The following is a 17198-nucleotide window of genomic DNA, read 5'->3' as shown; positions in this document are numbered from 1 at the left end:
ATACAGAGGAGACTTTCGGCATATTTTTAAGAAAAGCAGGTAGTAATTTGGCCCCACGACAGCTGGTTTCTCACTGAGCCCAGGTGTTTATCAACAGCAGCCAGGTGACACAGCTTCTCCGTGGACTAGTTATAAACACACACACTGTGTGGTGTGTGGTTAGCAGCCCCATGCACTCCACGCCGAATGAAACATGTCCAGTCTTGGAAGAATTTCCTAACAGTTAAATTCCAACTGGTTTCACTTAATTCAGAAAATATTATATAATTGAGTGCTGATTGTGTGTCCAGCATGGTTAGAGTTACAAACATCTAAGTAAACTTCTAGAAATGCCAGTAAAGTTGGTTTCAGAGGATGCAGTGGGGCTGGCCCCATGGGCAACGGGTTAAGTCCGTGCACTCCACTTCAGCGGCCCAGGGTTTCACTGGTTCGGATCCTGGGTGTGGACCTAGCACTGCTCATCAGGCCATGCTGAGGTGGCGTCCCACATAGCAGAGCCAGAAGGACCTACAACTAGAATATACAACTAGGTCCTGGGGGCTCTGGGGAGAAAACAAAAAAGATTGGCAACAGATGTTAGCTCAGGTGCCGATCTTTAAAAAAAAAAAGATGCAGCATTTTCATTTCCCTGTTTTGAGAAGTAATTTGATAACAAGCTACATTTTTATTCTAATGAGGTCAAAGAAACTAGTCAACGTTAAAGGGGCAGTCTTCAGGGTCTTTTGGGATATTGGAGCCACACTAGAGCTACAAACACCTGACTTCACAGCTGGTTTCCCTCTGAGTTAGGTGTCTGTGTCGCAGGAGGAATTTTGGGTGGGGAAGCACTATGCCCCCATCTTGTGCAACGGTCTTTTCAGTTAGATTCCAAGAATTGGGAAAACAGTCCTGACACAAGGTTATCCACAGAGAATCAAATGACTTTATAGGACGTTTAGTTTCAGGAGGAGAAAAAGGGACCTTGACTCAGGGCAATGCCAGGCCTTGGCAGCATCTGGGCATCCACAGGGTCGTCTGAGAACACCGTGCAGACCAGTCCGGAGGAAGCCAGGGTTTCCACAGCATTACGATTTAAAGTATCTGCACACACCCAATCTCAAAGTTTCTACAGTGACACTGTTGTGGGAGTGCTCGGCTGTTCACAACCAGAAAAATGAAGCAATAAATACAACTCTAGCGCTAAGTCATGTTCACTTTTCAAGGCGACCACATAGAAAAGTATAACAGTTCAGGCAGTTATTTTGAAAAATTTACTCTACACTTTTTTAAGCCCAATAATTTCTGATGCCAGTAGGTGGCACTAGCAGCATACACTAAGAAGCAAATTGCGCTCCTTCTGCACCTGCTTAAAAAAGATGTACTCTTTTATGGAAACATTTAAGTAGCCAGAGAAATTGCACTCTAAAATCCTAGTTTTTCTGTAAAATAAAAATAATAAAACACCTGAAGGAAAGAAGTCCCGTAAAACCAGCCTGCATCTTATGTCCACGGAACACAGCGTTCCTCCTCGCGGACGGGCCGCCCCCGCTCCAGCCCCACTCTGATAAACACCTCATCCTATGACCGACACGCTGCATTTCTTGCCAGCAAGTGCAGTGCCGGCCAGAAGCATCGCAGAGCGCCTGTGTCCCTGCCCCCATCATAAAACCGGTGGGGCAAAGTAAAACAGATACTGCAGAGGAAGCGAAAGTACAGAAACACAAAACATTCATCATCAAGTTAAGGAATCCCAATTGGGTGACAGAAGAAACCTCAAGAAAGAAAAACACATTGAGGAGCCATCTGGAAAGGAGGACACACAGAGCAGAATAACAGAGAAACGGGTTCCGGACACCTGTGAATAGCGGCGAAGAGGTCCTCGGTGGTCCGGGGTCTGCTGGGGGTCATGGCCTCATCGCCCTCCTCTTCCTGGAGGAGGTCGCAGGCCTCCGAGGAAGGACCGGCCGCGTCGGGCTGCGGCGCCCCAGCTGCAGACAAGCAGACCAGAAAGACAAGACGACAGTGACTTGAGCCGTCTTCAGCCAAGCCCCCCCAAAACACCCTCCGCCATCCCGACAGTCTGCGAGCCACGGGGGAGGCAGCAGGGTCTGGAGCCGGGCACGCTACAAGGATGGGGGCCAACACGAACACGAGAGCCAACGCCCACTCTGCTGTTAGGGTCTAGACTCCAGCGCCCCCTTCTCTCTGCTGTGCCATTTCTCTGCAGCTCTCCGGGGGGACGGCTCGGTGCTGTTTAAGACCCCTCCTGCTGCAGACCACCACACCCCTCTACTGTCGGCCTCTCTGGAAGCTACCCTCAGAGCTGGGGTATTGAAAAATCTCATAAAATGCAGTCGGTACCCTAAGTGCGAGACGCACAGGAAGCCCACACACTGCTGGCCCTCAGGGACACGGGTCCCCCCTGCTGGAGGGGACAGGGAAGGGCACTCACGCCGCGAGTCCTGCGGGGCCGGGCCGCTCCCCGCTCCGTGCGCTCCGTCCTCCACGCGCGACTCCTCCTGCCCCTCCGGCTGCTCCTGCTCGGTGGCCCGCCAGGCGTCAGGCTGCACCGCGGGAACATCGGTGTCCAGGGTGCGCGGGGACACGGACCCCGTGGCTCCCCCCTCCAACTCCGAGCAGCGAGAGCGAGTCCCCTCTAGACCGGCCCCGGCCGCACAGCCGCCCGCCTCTCCCCTCGGGCCGGGCGCCGGGAGCTGCCTCTGCGGGGGCGGCACCACGAGGACCAGCTTGGGCTTCTTGGCAATGGGGGGTGGCTTTCTGCTGGGCGAGGTGCCGGGCCCAGCCCCGGGGTCCCCCGCATCCCCGCGCCCCCCACCCGGGCTCCCGGCGGGAGTGGGACGAGCGCCAGGGGCGCAGGCGGGCGGGCTGTCGCGCTGCATCTCTCTCGTGCTATTTCGGGATTTCGGGGAAGCAGATGGCTTCCCGCGGTCCTGGGGAGCAGCGGGCGTGAGTTCTCCCCGGAGCCCCTGCCCGCACGACGGGGCCGCCTCGGGCCCTGGGCTCGGCCTCACCGGCCGCAGCTGCACCGTCCGCAGAGCCTCCCGGGTTATCAGCGGGGGCAGCCTGCCCTCCTCTGGATCGGGAAGCCGCCGGCAGGCCTCCCGGGGAGGCTCTGCCCGGCCAGAGTCTCTGAAAGGAGACCGGGCGTCCTCCAGCAGCTTGGGGTCGAGGGGTGGGGCAGGCGGGGGCGCTGCGGGGACAGAGGATTCCAGAAGAAGGGGATCAGGGGGCGTGGGGGGACAAGTGAGGAGCACGTGTGGTGGCGGAGGGGGAAACGGGGGAGACTGAGGCCGAGGAGCGCCCTCAGGGGCCTCCGTCGAGGTGGGCAGAGGAGGGAAGGGCGGAGGAGGGAAGGGGGGCGTGGAGCCCGGTGTCCTCGCGGCCCCACCCCCATCCGCCGAGGTGCTGGAGGAGAGGGACGTGGAGGACGCAGACAGCGACCCCGAGGAAACCAGGGAGGACTTCCTCTCGGGGACCCTGGGTTTGGCCCTGGCCCTGCCGTCTGCCGGCAACGCGGCCTTGAAGAGCGCCGGCACGGGGGTGAGCGCAGGGGGCGTGTTGGACTGGCTAGAGTACCCACTGGACGGCGAGGTGACCCTGCGCGCTGGGCTCCCCACCGCCCCGACGGAGCCCCCGGAACCCGCTGCCCCGCACCCCCCGCGCCCAGGCCGCCCCTGCGCGCCCCCCAGGTCCCCGTGCGCGCCTGGGCCGTGGGCGCAGTAGGGCCAGGACTCGGCGCCCTCGGACCTGATGCTGCTCGAGTCGCTGTGCGCGGCCCCGCCCAGTGAGGAGGCGGTGGGCGTGGTGGCCGAGGCCCCGCTGCTGGCCGCGCTGCCGGTGCTGGGGCTGCGGGAGCGCGGCGGCCACGGCTCCTCCGCGTCGCTGCAGGGGCTCTGGGAGGATGAGCCGCCGCCCCCGCCGCCGAGGTCCAGCCGCAGCACCCGCGGCGGCGAGGCCCGTGGGCCCCGATTGAGCGCCGGCCCCGGGGCTGGGGCACCCTTGCGGGGCGTCCTGCGCAGGGAGTCGGTCCGCGACGGCGGCAGCGGAGGCTTCTTCGCTTTCCTCAAGGAGATGCTTCGCGAGAGGGATCTGTCATGGTAATGTGGCCGGTCCCCTTGGCTCTTGGGAGCTCTCCCTTCAAAAACATTGACCACACTGTGCCTGGGGTTCCCGAAGCCATTGCTGCTGTGGCGGAGATCCCCAGGTTCGCATCCAGAGTCGGGGTGCGTGGATGCGTAGTAGCCATCGTGGTCCCCCGAATACAGGGACCCGGCATCATCTTTGTTAGACGTCTGGTCCCAGCTGCAGCTGCTCACGTTGCTAATGGGACTGGAGTAACCCGGAGTGGTGGCCCGCTGCTGCGGCGAGGATGCTCGCCCGTCCCCGGGGGCGCCGTATTCCCAGGGCCCCGCACTGCCGCGCCCGCGGCCCCCGCAGTCACTGGACTCACTCCTGCCGTCGGCGTCGTCAGGCGCCGGGAAGCTCAGCTTGTTCCGTCGGTTGTAGGCCACGCCGGGGGACCCGTTCTCCAGATTTGCCGGGGCATTTAGAGAGACCGCAGAGTCACAGAGGGTCAACAGTGTGGTCGCACTGGAGGAATGGGCATCTAAGGCCTGTGAGAGAGTGCAGTGACCCTCATTCCAGCTGCCACTGGGAGACAGACGGTCATCTTTCCCAGCACACCTGGAGAGGAGGTGGTCCCTGGATTTTATCCTTGTGTGGGAAGAGGAGCTGGTAATTCTGCCGTCCGGTGGCCCTGAACTCGGAGCAGTGTGAATGGCAATCACCTCCGAAGAGGAGGAGAGTGCGGCGTTGGGGATGATGCTCGTCGAGTAGGTCGCGTGGGGAGAAACCACACACGCTGGGCTTGTCAGGTTTCTACTCTCAAAGGGCCTCAGCTCCTGGGATTTGGGCCTCACAAGAGTCCCAGTCCTTGAGGCCCCTCCTAAATGTCCTGAGTCTCCCTCCACCTGTGGGTCGTCCCTTTCGTAGGGGAAAGTGCTGTCCAGGCCTCCTGCAGAGCCCAGGGCGCCCAGCCTCGGCCCGCTGGACTGCACACTGGCCCTTGCTGCGGAGCGTGGGAGGCTGTGGAAACCAGCCTCGTGGCTGAGGCGAGAAGGGACCACGATGCCGGCAGAATCGCTCAGCACAGACATGTTCCCGGAGGAGCCGGAGAAGTGGCCTATCTGGGCAGCAATGCCCTGCCCCCTCTGCGCCCTGATCCTTCTCATCGAAGGTGGGACGACTCTCACTTCCTCTGTCTGACAGCTGGAGTCCCTGGTTTCCCAGTGCTGCCCAGCAGACCGATGGCTGTCAAGCCTTCCCAGTGTAGAGTAGTGGTCTGGGTTGTACACTGAGGGACCACCAACATCATCCTCACCCGTGCCGGATGCTGGAGATAAAGCAGAAAGAGGCTTGTCACCTAAAAATAAAAGTCACTGTCTTAGTTCGTACCTGCACCCACACCCGCTTCTGACTCTACTGCACTTTAAAAAAATTCTGTTTGATCTAGTTTTTCTCCTATAGGGCCTTGAATGACAGGTTCAGTAGTTACTGATAGCTCCCAAAATAAAAACCTTATGACGAGTTTCATGCACTTCTCTTGATTTGAACTTCAACTCCTCCTACAGATTAGGTGCTGCACATGGCATTGCTAGGTGCTCCCTTTGAGATCAAGGATGAGTGCTCTGTGGAAGATTTACTTTTCAAATAACCTCCTTTCAGTAGATTTCAAGGAAGCTTGTCACCCACCAGGTGACTGCACAGAGCATCTGTTGGGCAGTGACCATCTTTCCCAAGGACAGATGATAAAGCCTCAGCAACAGGGCTCCAGAGGTGCCATTTATGGGGGATATGGGTATAAAACAGTGTTAATTACATTGATTTTCTATGTCAGAAGGAAATCCTAAGAAAAATGATTTACAGGCCCATCTGTGTTTCAAACATTTCATTATCCATCTTAAGCCATTATCGTCTGTCAGTGACATTCAAAATTCAATAGCAATCTGTTGTGTTCTGGTGGGAGAAAGCAGGAACGGATCCAGGGAACATTTCCCCAGACAAGGATTACTCATTTCTTGGAGCTTTACGACCAAACAGAGAGTATCATGTTAAAAAAAAGAAAAAGGCATGAGGAAGGCCAAACCAACGGGGGGGGGGGGGGGGGGGGGGTGTGGTCGAGAAAGAACCTTCTGTTCCTAGGTGTAGACAGACACATTTCAAGCTACCTAGATAGGAACAGAAGCTTAAAAGAAATCGTCAAGCCAAGAACTTACCCAACATGTACAGGGAGAAAAATCAACCCATGCATAGTAATCATTAGGACAAATTACATCTTGAAACATTGTAGCAAAACTACAGTTCTCTCTCTCTGTTGTCATCTAACAAGGAACTGAAAAAGTCTCAAGCTCATGCTTTGCTGAGTGATGTTAGCTGAGCCCCTGGCATCACGGTTCCCCTGGGCAGGGACACTCGTGGGGATGGGATTCCTGGACGTGGGTCCCGCCCGACCCGACATGTACACTAACCTGTGCATGCCACCTGTCCTTGAGTAGAAATAAAGCCTTTTGCTCAGCCAGACAGCAGAGGGTCTTACCAAAGTGGCAGCACTGTTCTTGTGTCAGCCTCAAAGAACATGTCATCATGTGAGAAAGAAAGCCTTGGGTCCTTCCTCCACTGGGATGACGGAGAGTCATGCTCAGACTCGTGTCTTTAGCAAAAAGGGTCTGTTTCCTCCCCTACGCACACCCAAGGACACTCACTGAAGAAACACACACACAGGTGTACACACGAGGCTCTGCCTCAGAAAGAGGGGCAATGGGCAAAAAGCAAGGAGCAGAAGAAAGACCACTTGGAGGAAAGCAAACAGAAGATGGAAAGTTTTTGCCATTTGGTATTTTAGGAGGTGGGAGGTTGACCTGTATGACTGCACCAGTTTGTGCCACTTTAGTTCCAAACATTCAAGATACTTTATTCCCCTCAACAGTGGGTTTTAATATCTTTTTCTTTCAAAATTGTGTAGTTTTTGCCTGGAGTCAGTGGTAGATTTTTAACTTTCTTTAAGGGCCATTAACAAAGTCCTGAGTATTTCAGTCAGCAATTTTGAACCTGAAACCACGCTAGGCTTCTGAAAACTTTTAAAAACATATGAAAAACAACTCAGATATTTATCACGGGAACCACCAAAATTCTATCCCAAAAACAGGTCCTCCAGCTATCTTCACAGTGCAGAAAGCACCACAACACCACAGGACTCAGATCGGTGCTCTCTCAGTCACAGTTAAGTAACAAAGACAACAACAGAAGGAGAACTCAAACAACTGTTGACCACTCACTGCTGCTAAAAATCCTGATGGCATTTATCTGATTTTAAAATATAATGTAAAGAAATAATTGTGTGTTTTTTCTTTTACTTATTATATACTACTACAAGGTTTGTCCAATTTTTTAAAAACATACATAATCAAAGATGATAGAAATCTACAAGTTAGTTTATTTAAGGTTTAGTATATAAATGTTTTAAAAGTCTTGTCAGGTCTTCAGTAATGTTCTTAGTACAAACTATCAAAAATTATTCAGAAGAGGATTCCTTCTTATGAGGCTTTTTCTGCTTGGGGAACACATATTGGGTTAAGTTCCAGGAGTATCCAAACTATGCAGTAACTAATATAATTAGAGACTGGAAAGATAATCTACCTGATTCTAAAGATGAAACTTCATAACAGGTTGTTCAAATGCATTTCTAGGGGCTGGACCCATGGCTGAGTGGTTAAGTTCGCACGCTCCACTTCAGCAGCCTGGGGTTTGCTGGTTCAGATCCTGGGCGTGGACCTATACAATGCTCATCAAGCCATGCTGAGGCAGCATCCCAGATAGAAGAACTAGAATGATTTACAACTAGGATATACAACTATGTACTGGGGCTTTGGGGAGAAAAGGAAAAAAAAAAAATAGAAGAGAAAGATTGGCAACAGATGTTAGCTCAGGGCCAATCTTCCTCACCAAAAAACAGCATACCTTTAAAAGAAACAAATCCATTTCTATGTATGTTTAAGATAATAAGAGTAAAGAAAAAGTTAGAAATTTTGTTTGATTCATTATATGAAAAGCAATAAATTATAAGCCATAAATGTACTTTAAACAATAAGTATCATTCCTTGATCTTAAAGCAATATATATTAGCTAGTCTCTAGAGTCCACTATTTATGGATTTTGAAGTAAAAACTACATATGTATATATAACTCTCCAATTCTGGAGGCATCTCTGGTTAGGTTTTAAAATCCAAAACCAGCAACGTGGGCAGAGTCTCATGGACAGCCTGCCTCTTCCTAGTGAACATCTTTCCTTACGATAATCATTTCCTTTTTTTTTGAAAGATTTAAAAATTTTTCCTCCTTCTTCTCCCCAAAGCCCCCCAGTACATAGTTGTATATTCTAGTTTTAGGTCCCTTTGGCTGTGCTATGTGGGACACTGCCTCAGGACGGCTTGATGAGCAGTGCTAGGTCCCCGCCATGATCCGAACCAGCGAAACCCTTGGACGCCGAAGCAGAGCACGTGAACTTAACCACTCAGCCATGGGGCTGGCCCCTCATTTTCTTTTTTAATCTAATTTGTTTGACTCAGCCACACTTCCCTATGCTGTAAATCAGGAGACTCGTTTTTAAAGAAATACGAAGTGTCTATTTCTGATGACCATCCGTCAGGTAGCACAGAGCTTTCAAACCGGACACCTGATAAGTGCATTCTATTGGGAGGGAGGGGAGGTCAGCTGGAAGTCATAAAATGAACAAATGGACTTTTTGCTCCATGTTACTGTATTCAAGTGTCATTTCCCTTCTCCCTACACCAGTCGACCCAACCAGCCCATCTATAAACTAGAGCTAATTGCCTTTTTTTTTTTTTAACTAGCTCTAACTTAGATTCTGCCTTCTCAGGTGCCCCTCAGCTGAGACCCAGGTCACATCCTAGACGTCAGTGCAGTGATGTCAACTGTGCATGTGTGGCAACAACCACCACACAGACACAATGTGGGAGTGCCGCCTTCTTTCCTCCAGCATTAGCAGTGTTTCTATATTATGTGAGCAATGAACGTGGGCTCCAGGGACTCAGTCGCTGATTTTAAAAATATTAAAATTACAGGACATATGATTTACCTAGCTGAAGTAAGGTCAGAAGCAACTGAGTTACTGGCCCCATACTGGTTGATTCAGTAATAAAAGTGATAAAAGTTCCTAACTCCGAGGTTCTAGAAGGCATATTATCAATGGTAAGCTAGATAGATAATTCATATTGAATACTTATGTGTATGTGTATCTTTATCTGGGCCAAATTATTCTTTACTCTTTGCACAAAGTCATCCAAAACCTACCTATTTTGGTTGGAGAGCCACTTACAATGTAGCCTATCTTAAAACATCAACCTCTCATCTCATGAAAGGCCTATCTTTAAAGTCACTCCTTTGGGTCAAGGTACATCTTCTAAAAGATCAGTTAACATGTAAATGTCACCTGTGTGCTGTAAGAAATTAGCCCATTAGGCATCTACTGAACATTCAAGCATGTGTCAATTTCTCAAATTAGTTAGCTGTCACCCAAAGGAGGAAAAAGAGCCTGAAAGCATGGGATACAGGAGGGTGCCCAGTAAAGGAAGCAGATGGACAGGCAGGAGCCAGAGGCAAGCTTGGCAAATTCCGTGGGCGCGACCTCGCCCTGGTCTGTAATAAACTCCCACGTTCCGGGGTGAGAGGAGCACCCGTCTGCCATCTCACCGGAGTGACAGACTGAGGCAAAGCATGCTCCTCCCATCCCATTGTTGTCATGGTTTGGAAGGCAGAGCACACGAATGTGGAACTAGAAGGCAGTGAGAGAAGACGTCAAGGAAAGAGAGTGAGCCTTCCCTCCTCACTGCGAGGCAGTCAGGAGGGGTGCTGGGAAAACACACAGGAACCATGTCTGGAATGCTGCCTCAGAGCCGTGACAGATGCACGTGTCACAGTGCTGGGATAGACTCTGTGACTGAGAAACCGACAGGCAAGCTAGAGACAACGATCTGAGTTTCTGGGTATAACTTTCAAGAGTAAACACGAGCGAAAGCAACTATAAGGAAACCAGTCCACAGGCCGGCCCAAGAGAAAGAGGGAAGCCTGAAGACAGGCAGTAACAGGTTCTCCAAAAACCACGACAGTGGCTACCATGTTTCCAGGGCTCCAGACACCACGTGCTGCACTGGCACAAATTCAGGAAACACTCAAACGGCCCCATGAGGTAGGTTCTGTCAATGTCATGAACCTCATTTTCAGAACGAGGAAGTAGACTCGGGAGATGATGTGACAGCGAGGCCCCAGGAAGTAAGTGGCCGAGCCAGGACTCAGGTCCAAGGAGCCTGGCGCCAGAGACCCAGCCCCTGACCCATGCGCTACCTGGCCTCCGCAGACATTTCTGATGGGCTCCTTAGACCAGGAGAGGAGGGGAGGGGAGCCCAGAAAGAGGAGAATGAAAGGATTATCTGGAGCACATATATACAAAGACGAGCAGAAACAAGACGGATAAGTGAATAACAAAGTCAACACCATTCCACGAGCCAAAAAGGATGTCCTTTGTTTTCTGTTTTTATCACACCTTGAAAAATAGGGAACCAAGAAGCCATGAAATTGTTTCACTGGAAGTGGCTTTAAGGCCCTACCCAATGTAAATGACTGCTTTCTCTGGTACTGCTATTTACTTATTCCCCCACATGGCTGTCTCTTTGATGACAAAAGGCTACCAATATTGTCAGTATAACTGATGAAGGCCATATGCATAATTTGAAGTCCTAGAATGAGTTCTCGGTTTTATGAAAACTTAAGATCTAAATTGAAAGTAAATTTAACTGTGGAAATGCCCAATGTTCAAGGTGCATAGAGATGATGGCATCAATGTAAATTTCTATCATCCCAGTTAACAGTTTTCACATAAGCTCTTCCTCTTACCTTCTCACCAGAATTCAATTAACCATCTTCATGGGTGTTAAGATTTGCACCCGATGCCCCATTCGGGCTGTCAGAACACATCCATTTCACAAGCACACAGTGGAGGTTAGCATAGGGATGCTGAGCAGCAACAAGGGGCAACAGATTACGGTTCTGATGAGCCATACCTAGCTCCTTCTGTATGTTGTCAGGGACTCCTGTAATAGTCTTTCTCCTTTTGACTTTCTTCGGTCGTCTTACCAGAGTGTCTGTGTAAATTAGAGACCGCCGAAGGCTGGCCTGGCGATCGAAATTCTCCCCTGATGTGGAGTAAGTAGAACAAGCAAAGCATGTTATTCCAGCAAGCTGACACCGTGCGCGTCCTTCCAGAAGCTTGTTGTACATGATAAGAAGGCATTAATAATGATGCTAGCAGTCACACGATGCATGAATGCTGAAGGGCAAGGGAGGCAGGAAAGCACATTGTCATCATAAGGCTCGTTCCCACGATCTGTGTGTCCTTCCAAAGGACGCTCCTTCCTCTCATTTTCAAATGAGTGGGAGCAGCAATGCAAACTTGTTAAAAACACACAGGAAGAGGGAGTCTGTTATTTAAAATGGATCATTGGGAAGCATTTCATAAAGGTGTGGTCACCAAAACCACTGCATGCTAGTGTTGACATGGTGACGGCAATAACACGCTATAATCACTTGGCCAACTCCAGAGACCAGTATAATGTCTCATGTGAAGAGAAAAATAACTCAGTCAGAATTCCTGGATGAAGAGCTTTTTCGTTCAGTTAAGGAGGCTGACAATTTGGATTGACCGTGGTAATTGCTATGGTGTGAGATACAAGCACAAGGAACACACGAAGCCTTATGATGATAAAGCACTTCCACACAGTGCGACCCAGGAGCACTGCTGTGCTAAAGTGAACTGCTTCACTGTTTCACAACCACTTTCTGAAGTTGATCTTCATTCAGACATTTCAGGGAATTTTGCAGTCAAACCCAGAATGCCACACCCATGAGACATTTTTTCTTTCTAGAGGGTATGCTTGTGTGATTAACACACCATGGGGAACCATAAAATAATAAAGTATCAGATATTGAGTGGTCTGCTTTACATTACCTGACAGTTTAAAGTTTTATAGCATTTTCCTTGTTAAATGATTATTCTCCTCAAAAAGATTTAAAAAAAATATATATATACACACAAATTATATACTTCCATCATTCTTATGTTCTAAGAAAAGTATGAAAACATTCACTCTTTTTAGCAATCCTCATACACATTCACAGTGGGGATGCTGTGAGCAACGTAACTTCTATTTTTAACAGGAGTAAACTGTGAATAGAACCTTATCTAATGAAAACAGAGGTTAAAAGATCTGAATGATCAAAGCATATTTCACCTGCTAAGCAACAAACTGAAACAAGTGCTGGCAGACCTGAAAGCGCTTGCAACTGTGTTCTAGTGGAGAAAACAGAAACAACTGCGAGAAGACCTGAAACCCCAGCAGGCGCCATCGCTGTGATAAACGGGTCACTAGGTGGGACAGCAGACATGGCGCCTCTAAGGGGCAGGTCATGACTTCAACGTCCAGCAGTTCCCTGCAGCAGAGGAACAAATTTCCTTGTATCAAGGCATTAAGAACGGACAAAACAATAGACAGTTGCATTTGGTCTCCAGTTTTGCTTCCCAAAGAGAAACAAAAGATAAACCACCCAAGCTCCATGGAAATTAAGAGACAACCCACGAGGACAGACAGCTAAGACATACGCTGTTAAAGGTGCCAAGCTCTCCGCCATGCGTCGTGACCTAGAAGGACTGTCCCCTGCTGGACCGCACCTTCCTCCAGGGAAAGGACGGTGACTCATGGACCTTAGCATCTCCTGTGGCATTGAGCTCAACCTCCAACAGAAGGCAGTTATTCAGCAAACATGTGTTGAATGGAGAGGAATGGAATCATTCCCTTTCACTGAAAAAGGGCGTCAGTCAGTCATGGTTCCTACTTGGAAATAAACTCAGCTGCTCAGGCATCAGCACAAAGTGAGCCTGTAAAACTGTTGAAGTATGTTTACCCGCTGTCCATCTTCCCGGTGGAAAAGCTGTCATCCCACACGGCAGATCACGGAACATACCCATAGGTACATTTCATGTTAAATATTTTTTTCTCTTCAACTGTCAGAACATGATGAGTCTGCACAGGACCATGACTAAAGGGATTAAGTCGATTTGCGAGCTGGCAGCTCTTCCTGCTAATGTTCCATATATGCCTGGCAGGCTTCACTCTGGATTTGAAATAATATATTTATCAGCATTTTCTCCTTTGCTGAACCTTACTGAAAATCAAACCAGAGGGTCAGTGTTCACCCAAATAAATGAGCACATGACAAGTCCCTGCAGGAAGCTACATTTTTATCCCCCAAATCTTATAGGGCTTTAGAAATATATAAAGAGCAGGAAGATGTATAACCTATGTCAATTCAACCACTGAAAGTGAAAATTTTTAGTTTAATGCTTCCTTATACCAGAATATTAGAAAAACCATTCTCTTTGTGAAATGTGTGTATGTGAACACATGGATCCAGAAAATGGATCAATAAATATATAATTAGGTATTACATTTAAGTTTTACATTCCTGAAAATACTAATCACTCAAAGTAAATTGCATTTTGACATAACTCATATTGCTCATTTCTTTATGTCATTTGCCTTTCCTGTGGGGCATTGTGAAGGCCTCCTTTTGAACTCTACGTAATTCATATCCACTTAGTCAACCAATGGGAGAATTAAAGCTCAGAGATGACACTGTCCACTGTGTGCCAACATCCACTGTTGTGCAATGTCCACTGTTGTGACAATGCCCACTGTTATGCAATGTCCACTGTCGTGAGAATGTCCACTGTTGTGACACTGTCCACTGTCGTGACAATGTCCACTGTTGCGACAATGTCCACTGTTATGCAATGCCCACTATTGTGAGAATGTCCACTGTCGTGACACTGTCCACTGTTGACAATGTCCACTGTCATGACAATGTGCACTGTTGTGCAATGTCTGCTGTTGTGACAACGTGCACTGTTGTGACAAGGCCCGCTGTCGTGACAACATGCACTGTTGTGACAACGCCCGCTGTCGTGACAACATGCACTGTTGTGACAACGTCCGCTGTCGTGACAACGTGCACTGTTGTGACAACGTCCGCTGTCATGACAACGTGCAGTTGTGACAACATCTGCTGTTGTGACAACGTGCACTATTCTGACAATGTGCACTGTTGTGACAACGTCTGCGGTTGTGACAATGTTCACTATGTGCAATGTCTGCTGTTGTGCAATGTCCATTTTTGTGACAATGTCCACTATTAGGATCATTTCTAATATCATTGCAAATAATTCTTTATTCCTCAAACTGTAGTTAACTCTGTTTTAAATTTCCCATTCTCACAATAATGCATTTTATCCTAATTCCATTAAAGCCTATCATATTTCATAACACAATCATCTCATTATTTCTGCATCATTTAATCATATATAATGTAACTACGTTTCCGCTGCATTTAATCAATCAAATAAAAGAATGTGTTTTCTAACAGAAAATATGCACCCTTGAGCACCTTGAGCAATAAACATTACACTTTGTTCTGAAATGTAGCTACTTACAAAAATAATCTTTAGGGGCCGGCCTGATGGCATAGTGGTTAAGTTTGTGCACTCCACTTTGGCGGCCTGGAGTTTGCGGGTTTGGATCCTGGGCACAGACCTACACACTGCTCATCAAGCTGTGCTGTGTCAGGGTCTCACATACAAAATAGAGGAAGACTGGCACAGATGTTAGCTCAGTGACAATCTTCCTCAACAACAACAAAAAATAATAATAATCTTTAAAAATTATGATCTATGTGAATAAGAATCACATTCAGAAAGATCAACAATGTTATTTGCAAAGAAAATGGGACAAAATGCCATGCTATTCCTTTAAGGCTTAAGTATAATAAATACGGAAAAACACACAAAGAATTTAAAATAATTTATGCAATTATTTATTAAATTTCTCTGGAATTCAAAATAGAGTTCTAAATGTGTATTTTAAACACTCTGTAAGGTTTTCAAAAACTTCAATAACTATGAAAGTGTTTTAGTCCCTGACAGGTGCACCCATGCCCTGGCAGAAAGCTTCTGGCAGCAGTCACCTCAGAGACACAGCCAGGGCGCTATGCATTCATCTGAGTTTTTACGAAAACTTAACCTGATTTTTTCAGATTCTGGCCCATAGGCCATGCTTTGTATGGACTGATTATCAGTGATGACTATCAGTAATCGATTTCTCTCAAACACACAGTCTAAAGGCTGAAGCTGTTAGCTATCCCCATGTCTACTCTGTCGACTGTGAATGCTGACCCACCCTCTGCAGGGATGGACCTGAGGGGGCAGGAAGCTTCTGGTCTCTACAACAGCCCCTCAAGGTTTGTGAAATACTGTCCCGGAGGTTTAGGTACTTGCTATTTGTCACCTTAATTTTCACAAGTGATTAAAACCTGAGTATAATATTCTGAAAAAACTTGAATTTCACATTTGGCAATTAATATTCATATTCCAGCTTAATGTTCTAAAAATTTTATGTTCAGAAGGAATGGATTTTTATTTGAAGTTTGTAGAATTCAAATTATAGACATAAAAGTATAATTTTACCATCCTATTAAGCTTTTTAAAAAATATATTTTATAGTTATTAATTCACTTGATATTTTTATTTCAAGTAATTTCCCCTTTTTCTACTTGAGAAAACAAGAAAATAAGAAAATCTATCATTTGGAAATTCACAAAAGTGTTATTTCTTCACTTCTATAAATATTACTTAAAATAGCCTTTTAGAAGGGAAACATAACTTTTTCTTACCCAGGATCACATTTAGAATATGTTCCCATATAACCAAAATATTTTTTTAAAGTAATTCATTTAGGGGCCGGCCCCAGTGGCCTAGTGGTTAGGTTCAGCATACTCTGCTTCAGCGGCCAGCATTTGGTCCCTGGGCACAGACCTACACCACTCATCAGCGGCCATGCTGTGGCGGCATCCCACATACGAGAAGATTGGCACAGATGCTAGGTCAGGGTGAATCTTCCTCACCAAAAAAAAAAGCAATTCATTTAAAAAAGACACACTTTAGATGAATGGCTGGACCACTGAGTTCTCTGACATCTGCTTTTGGTGACATAGTCCCCTCACTAAAGCAATAGATATCTACACGCACACGCACATAAGTTTTAATATTCCCTTCACTCAACAGAGCAGGAAGCCAAATCACAGCTATTTACCTGTTTACCTCTGCTGAGTAAATGAAACGCTGAGACCATGGAACAGACAAAGACCCACGCCATCCTCCCCAGACACCCGGGACCTGTGTGCATAGAAGCATACCCGTTATGTTGATAGGAACCACGTCCGCCTGGACCGTTTGGGCCTGCTGCCGCATCTTCTCTTCCGGTGTTGGCAAGGGGAGTGACTTGGCCCAGCTGGTTTGAGCATTAAGGTTGGAACAGTCACTTGAGCTCGGCGCTTTAGGTCTCCTGATGGAGCTAAATGTTTCCTCTTCCAATGAAGAGATGGAACACTGCAGGGGGAAAAGTAAGAAGCCTTAGTGTGTAAACAGCTGGCAGAAACATTTAAAAATGCATTTCTTTTCCTACAAAAAAAAATTTTAACTGACTTGAAGCAAGTCAAAAGAATTGGTCATGTTTAGGAAGAGAAGCAATGGTTTGCAAGAAACCTACTCATCATCTTGAGCATGGCCCATCATGCATTTTATTCAGAGGCCTTTGACTCTAAACCATGAGGACTGCGAAGGTTTTGCTGACCCACAAAATCTTTTAAGTTCTTCCTGTTTTTCCTATATTTACTGTGATCAGAAAGCTTATAGATTTAGTTTAACATTAGAAGCCCAGAGAAACATCACAGCTGTGGCCCTCGGTTTCCATATTTATTAAAATTTAGTTTTGCTCAAAGTAATTTTTAGCTTCGATCTCATTTCCTTTAGGCTCTGACCTCAAGGAACATTTCAAAAATGACAGAGCTATTGTTGCTCAATTATTTGTGCTGTTCTGAAACCATTTATATGGAAAAAAAACGGTGTGAAATTAACTTAAAAGAAGCTGATTGAAGCTCTGCTCTGAGCCTGATCAGAATTCCACGAAGGCATCCCAGCAGTGTCTGCTCCGAGCCTGATCAGAATTCCACGAAGGCAT

At 47.7% G+C, this 17198-nt stretch overlaps 1 protein-coding gene across 4 annotated transcripts in view; it reads right to left on the bottom strand.

The window, feature by feature from the left end:
- Positions 1-17198, bottom strand: part of NHSL1 (NHS like 1) — a 124014-nt gene that overhangs the window by 5267 nt on the left and 101549 nt on the right. For 3 of the 4 annotated variants that reach the window (XM_046675289.1, XM_046675292.1, XM_046675291.1), the window contains exons 4-7: positions 16375-16567; positions 11136-11267; positions 2432-5392; positions 1835-1967 (exon numbers count right to left, since the gene is read on the bottom strand). In XM_046675289.1, the coding sequence (XP_046531245.1) occupies positions 1835-1967; positions 2432-5392; positions 11136-11267; positions 16375-16567 (3419 nt within the window). The remainder of the gene's footprint in view (positions 1-1834; positions 1968-2431; positions 5393-11135; positions 11268-16374; positions 16568-17198) is intronic. The other variant, XM_046675290.1, reaches the window with a different exon arrangement.

This window comes from Equus quagga, chromosome 11 (assembly GCF_021613505.1).
Source record: "Equus quagga isolate Etosha38 chromosome 11, UCLA_HA_Equagga_1.0, whole genome shotgun sequence".
NCBI lineage: Eukaryota > Metazoa > Chordata > Mammalia > Perissodactyla > Equidae > Equus > Equus quagga.
The sequence above is the reverse complement of the archived record's forward strand: the minus strand, read 5'-3'. Positions and strand labels throughout refer to the sequence as shown.